This window comes from Triticum urartu, chromosome 6, assembly GCF_003073215.2.
Source record: "Triticum urartu cultivar G1812 chromosome 6, Tu2.1, whole genome shotgun sequence".
NCBI classification, from domain to species: Eukaryota; Viridiplantae; Streptophyta; class Magnoliopsida; order Poales; family Poaceae; genus Triticum; species Triticum urartu.
This window is the reverse complement of record NC_053027.1, coordinates 449939073-449944626: the sequence shown is the minus strand read 5'-3', so window position 1 is coordinate 449944626 and position 5554 is coordinate 449939073. Positions and strand designations below refer to the sequence as shown.

The following is a 5554-nucleotide window of genomic DNA, read 5'->3' as shown; positions in this document are numbered from 1 at the left end:
ATGGAAAAACAATTATCTACTGGAGGTGAAGAAATTTTGCTAAAAGGCGGTAGCCCAAGCTATCCCGGTTTTTTCTATGTCCTTTTTTGTTTGCCGTAAGGGATTTGTAAGGAGATTGCCAATATAATTGCCCAGTTTTGGTGGGGTGTGATGATGAGAGCAAAAACGTGCATTGATAGTTGATACTCTTGGTTGAAATTGTTATCCAAAATGTGAAGGGGGTATGTGATTCCGGAATCTTCACTCTTTCAATCTTGCAATGCTGTCAAATTAATGCTGGAGATTGATTACTATTCTAGACTCTCTTTCTGCTAAAGTGCTAAAAGCTAAATATTATCCTAATGAAATCCTATTGCGGGCAAGTTTCAAATAATAGTTCATCTTTTGCATGGCAGAGTATAATGAAGGGGTGGAAACGTTTAAACATGGATACATCTAGAAAATTAGTGTAGGAGAGGGTTTTAATGTCTACAACGATCCATGGATACCATCAAGCCCAAATAGAAAGGTTGTAACTCCCGCGGACATATTACTTTAAACAAGGTCAATGACCTCATTGATCCAATCTCTGGCTCGTGGGACAAAGAACTCATCATACAAGTCTTTAATCCAGTGTACATTCGAGGACTATAAACTATTATCCTTCGAGGACTTCATGAATCCTTCAGTGTTGGATTAGCTAGGGATGTCTGACATTCTCTCATGGCAAGATTAGTGGATCGATCTGGATCGGCTATTATGAAACATCTCCTACTTCTTCAAGCAAATCCTTCGGTACTCTGCCCAAGCCTAGCCTTGATCGTAAAGCAAGTTCTGGCCACAGGATGCTGGAACTTATGGTGGATCCATCACAGGATTACACACAATGAATCTCACCCTCCATCTTATAGATGGCCGTGTTGGTTTGATCTGACGGCTTAACAGGCCAGATAGATCTAACAATCTAACAGAAAAAAGAAGAAGGGATAACGTTAAGTGAAGGGGCCCACGTACCAACGTGCATATGCCTCGATCCTAATTGATGCGCCCTGATAGGGGGTACCCAAACCAACTAATGGTTTAGATCCCCTGTCGTTGGCACCATATAAAAGGGATACGGGAGCGAGCTGGCTCACCTACGTGATCACAATTCTCGTACGATTTTACTCTTCTCTCGATATTCTCTCACCCTATCCGATCAGGGGGAGCGTTGCAGCAACGGGAAGACTTAATCCAGCCGCCGCCATCCCAGGGAAGTGCCGGTGGCGCCCTGAATGAATCAGGACACCGAGGAGATCATCTACTTCGACTACATCATCCCTCCATCTCGCCTGCACCGAGCAGGCAGTCATGTCAACTTCTATGACAAGTAAAGGGTCCCTAAACCCTTCTCTGATCATCTAATTAGGTGTTCTAAGATGCACTCTGTTCCTGTTAATGGCATCCCAGAGAAGCAAAAGTTCTAACAGGCCTTTGTCTGTCCTGGCTATTGCTAATATTTTCTAAAAGTTTCCCCCGGAGTACTAATGGAGCAAGCCAGAACCGTAGTCTACAAAGTTTAATATTGATGCAACCTACTACGATGATGGAGTGGGTGCAGGGACGGCGTGACTTAAGAGATGAGAAAGGTAAAAGAAAATTGCTGCTATTTGCATGGTCATCCTTTTTTCTGCAAACGTGATTACCGCTGAGGCAATGGCTATGAGGTATGTAGTGAATTTTGCAAATTTTCTAGGGTTTAATCGGGTGGAGGCGGAACCCGATTCACAAAACGTAATAGATTTCTGCACTAGGCAATCAAGATGGTGCGGTGTGGCGTTGGCATTCTTTGCGGAGTCGGAGTGTGAGTGTGTGAACATTACTTCTTTGATTGGTAAGGTCACCTTTAAACATTATGTTCGTTCGGTTAATCAAGCGGCGCAAGTGCTAACTAATTATTGTTATTGTAATAAGATTTCTATTAGTTGTACTGATGAGCCACCTGAATCTAGTCAATCAGCCACCTGAATCTAGTCAATCTAGTCAGTAAGCCCGTGAAAGATGTAATGATGTTATGAGATCAATAAAGCTAGCCATGATAGTTTTCCCTCAAAAAAAAGTAGAAAGTCCTTCTCAAACTCAGGCAACCTCTCTTGGCTCAAATAATAGATACATTCATCTTTTCAAACAACAGGATGCTGGTACGATATAGTTGAACTATATACTGTACACGCCAAGAACTCCACATCAGCAGTTCAGTACTAGTACAATCAAATGGGCTTATAGCTTCTACAGACGAACTAGGAGAAATGGCGTATGAGTTAAGCGCTAAACAGCTGCAAAACTAGGGGAATCATCAATTACATACACATCCTACCATGTCATGCACAAGCCTGTCCTGCTTCATCAGACTTCTTCATGGACCTACTCAACTGAAACACTGGGTGCCTGCAGATTCTGCCTACCCCTTTCCTAAATTTGAATCTGTCAAACAAACCTTCCACACTGTCGTTACTGAATTTGTTTCCAGAACTGCTGTCATCTTGGCTATTACTAAAATCACTGTCCACAGGAGAAAATTCGTCATTGTATTTGTCATGTGCTGTACCGGTGTCACACTTCTTGGGTTCTCCGACACTGGCTTGCGCATCTTGGTGAAGCGTTTGTTCCATGCTAAAGAGAAAGTGGTCGAGAGTAGCCCCACTAATCATGGGGCGTTCGACATTTTCCCGACTTGAGCAATTTAAGGGGTTGTCCAAAAGATTTAATGCCTGAGGCGCATCTTTGTCACTCGGGGAACCAGAGCTGGAGGTGAATCCCCTTGTTGCGGCAGCTGCCTCCTCCCTTTCTTTGACAGTCTTCAGTATCAATGTCTTCAAAAAATTCATCACTTGAACTGCATGTATCAAAGCAGTTAAGGGATCGGCCATCTGAAAGAGAGAGAATATGGTAAGGGGTAAGTCATATGGTTAGGCTGCGAATCTGAAAATACGTATGTCGAGAATATGAATAAGCTTCCTAATAACCTGAGTCATGTTTGGCGCGAAAACCATAGCAACGTTGCGAGCATTCATCTTGTTGTAGTTTTCATGCTCCACAACATCTGCCATCAGATTAATGGCCCAATCCAGTAATGCTGCTTCCACTGGAGGTACAATACTCGCAATACGAGAACACTCTTCTTCAGTGTTGCAATGCATCACTTGTTCTGGAGTCAATGAGTCTAATACTCCACTTGGAAGTTCTCGGAACCATGCCTACAAATCAGCAGCCATATTAAATGTGAAGCAACTGATAAACAAAAGGGAAAATTAAAAAAAAAGTCATTTCCCTATAGATTTCTTTAAAGTAAATTTGTTCAAAGAAAGTTTATGCATTGTATCACTGTGCATATTGATTCTTGAATACACCTGAACTCTCATATTGGAAGGCTCTCTACATGTTCAGATTACATAAAAAATGATCCAGTTCAAGACAGTCAAAATTGCGGAAACAAGAATATTCTCCTTAGGCATGGAAGACCTACGTTCCATCTAAAAAAAATTGAAGGTAAACAAAGAAACGTTGGTAATGGTAAAACAAAATGTTCAGCGCACCTTTATAAGGCCTGCAAGACAATGCAAGTCAACTCCATCTGGAACAACACCTCTGTTTAGTTGCTCCCTGACATGCTGTTCCTGTCTATTGTCAGCATTTATTCTGAAGACCCCTTCAGCCTAGCAAAACAAGACAAATATTTGTATGACTTGAGTATCGCAAAATTATTTGAAAGCTTTTCTCATTATCCTTGGGTTTACCTGAAGGCCCCCAAGTAAATATAGCTTCCTTTGCATGGTCAATAGTATTGTTGGTACACTGTTTCCTCTTTTATCAAACGAGCATTGCATGGACGTTGGTGAAACTCCAAATACACTTACACTGCAGAGAAATATATTTAGTAAACATAAACTGTGTCACAGTTCAATAGATATAGCAAACATTAACTATGGCATGGTCCAATGTTCTAACAAACATTAACTTAACTGGAGGTTGAATGTGTTAAACTCATACCCCCTCTGTTCACTTTTATAAGACCTTGAAGACATTTCAGACAATGTACAAAACAGCCCATTTTGAGTTGTTTGAAATGACTTACAAAAGTGAACGGAGGGAGTATTTAACTATTTGAACAAGGTGCTGAACTCATATAATTCCTCAAAATTTGAAAGGTATATTATACATCAGATACAACCGTACCAGACCAGGACAATGGAACTTGTAGGTGGTGAGTGACATCTTCAACGTCGATCACCAAAACACCCGCAAATGTCCGTTCGGAGGTCTAGAAACTTTTTAGTCATTCAACGCGGCTCACAAAATCAGTCCGGGCGCCTGAAAGCCCACAAACCGTCCTCAGACCGGGGAGCCCCCATTGGCTCAACCACTGGGATAAAGCCAAGCCAATCTAAAGGCTCAACAGACTAACAGCTACTCCTACTACTCCGTGCTCAGTTTTTCTTAGTTAGGTGGACCAATTAGCTGGGCATCACGTGACTAATTAATTCAAAAATGAGAAATGCAAACAACGTCAAAATTCAGCTTAATCCACAAAAGTAAGGCCGCAAATTCTGCAGGGCCGGAATCCAAAGCACAGAGATCGGCGACGAAATCGGTGCAAATCTATGGAACGCAAGACGCACTGGTGAAACACAGGCGGCGGGGCGGCGGACTGACCTGGCGCTGGGCGCGGGGCGCGGCACCTCGGGCTCGAGGTCGGCAGGGAGGCCGAGGAAGCCGACGAAGCGGTCGAAGGTGACGTGCGAGACGTGGCGCACCTCCGTGGGCTGCCCTATCTGCATCCCCGCAGCCGCAGTGCCGGTGCCTTCCTCGGCGCGCACGTTGCTGCACAGCAGCAGCGACCTCCGCAGCGCCGCCGCGACCATATCCACCACGGAGACCCCTCCCCTCGCCGCCGGCAGTATCAGCGGCGACGCGACCGGCACCTCTTCCTCCCCCACCTCCTCCTCCTCTTCTTCCTCCTCCTCCTCCTCCTCCTCCTCTTCGGTGTCAGAGCAGCAGGGGAGGGGGATTTGGCGGGCGAAGCGGATCCGGGACGGCACCATGGTGGAACTAAATAAGATGGCTGCCGAAGAGAGGAATCCCAGCTCCCACGCGAGAAGCAAAGGGGATAGGATTGGGAGAGTGGGAGGTGGGAGAGGGGTGGGGTGGGGGCAGGCAGCGAGCGGCTCCGGCGTGGCGTTATGTTTAGCCGGGGACGGCTGCCACGCTGGTTTGCTCAACCGCCCCTTGTGCACTTCGCTGGCTCGTCGAGCTTGGCTGTTTGTTAGCTCGCGTTTACCGTCGAGCTGCCATCGCCTGCGCTGCGTCATGTGATTTTCGGATCTTTCGGTTCGGTCGCCACGGCTCCTGGTTAGTTTCGGTTTTGAAAATTCAGTAGCGGGGGAAGTTGAGGGTGCGTAGTGTTACTATTAATTTTGATTGACGGCGGGGCGAGCCACGGCTACAGCCTGGATCGTGGAGCAAAGAGTGGCACTGGTACAGGTACAGCAGGCATGCTGCATAGTTTTTCTTTTCAAAGGCTTGCTGTATTTTTTTT

The 5554-nt window shown here is 45.3% G+C and overlaps 1 protein-coding gene across 1 annotated transcript; it reads right to left on the bottom strand.

Annotated features, from left to right (window-relative positions):
- Positions 1–2111: 2111 nt before the first annotated feature.
- On the bottom strand, positions 2112–5303 carry LOC125514109 (rho GTPase-activating protein 5-like). Its single transcript, XM_048679368.1, has 5 exons — positions 4672–5303; positions 3756–3876; positions 3555–3674; positions 2985–3215; positions 2112–2888 (listed from the first exon to the last, which is right to left on the bottom strand). Exons 1-5 carry the CDS (start codon positions 5058–5060, stop codon positions 2340–2342), a joined length of 1410 nt encoding a protein of 469 aa, XP_048535325.1. The 5' UTR covers positions 5061–5303; the 3' UTR covers positions 2112–2339.
- Between the last annotated feature and the right edge of the window lie 251 nt (positions 5304–5554).

What these genes read in the sequence shown, in the direction of transcription:
- LOC125514109 (XM_048679368.1), bottom strand. Translation starts at nt 5,060, where the DNA reads ATGGTGCCGTCCCGGATCCGCTTCGCCCGCCAAATCCCCCTCCCCTGC. An exon ending in GTCTTGCAGGCCTTATAAAG is followed by an intron (nt 3,216 to 3,554) that starts GTGCGCTGAACA and finishes GCTGATTTGTAG; the next exon opens with GCATGGTTCCGAGAACTTCC. An exon ending in TCGCGCCAAACATGACTCAG is followed by an intron (nt 2,889 to 2,984) that starts GTTATTAGGAAG and finishes TCTCTCTTTCAG; the next exon opens with ATGGCCGATCCCTTAACTGC.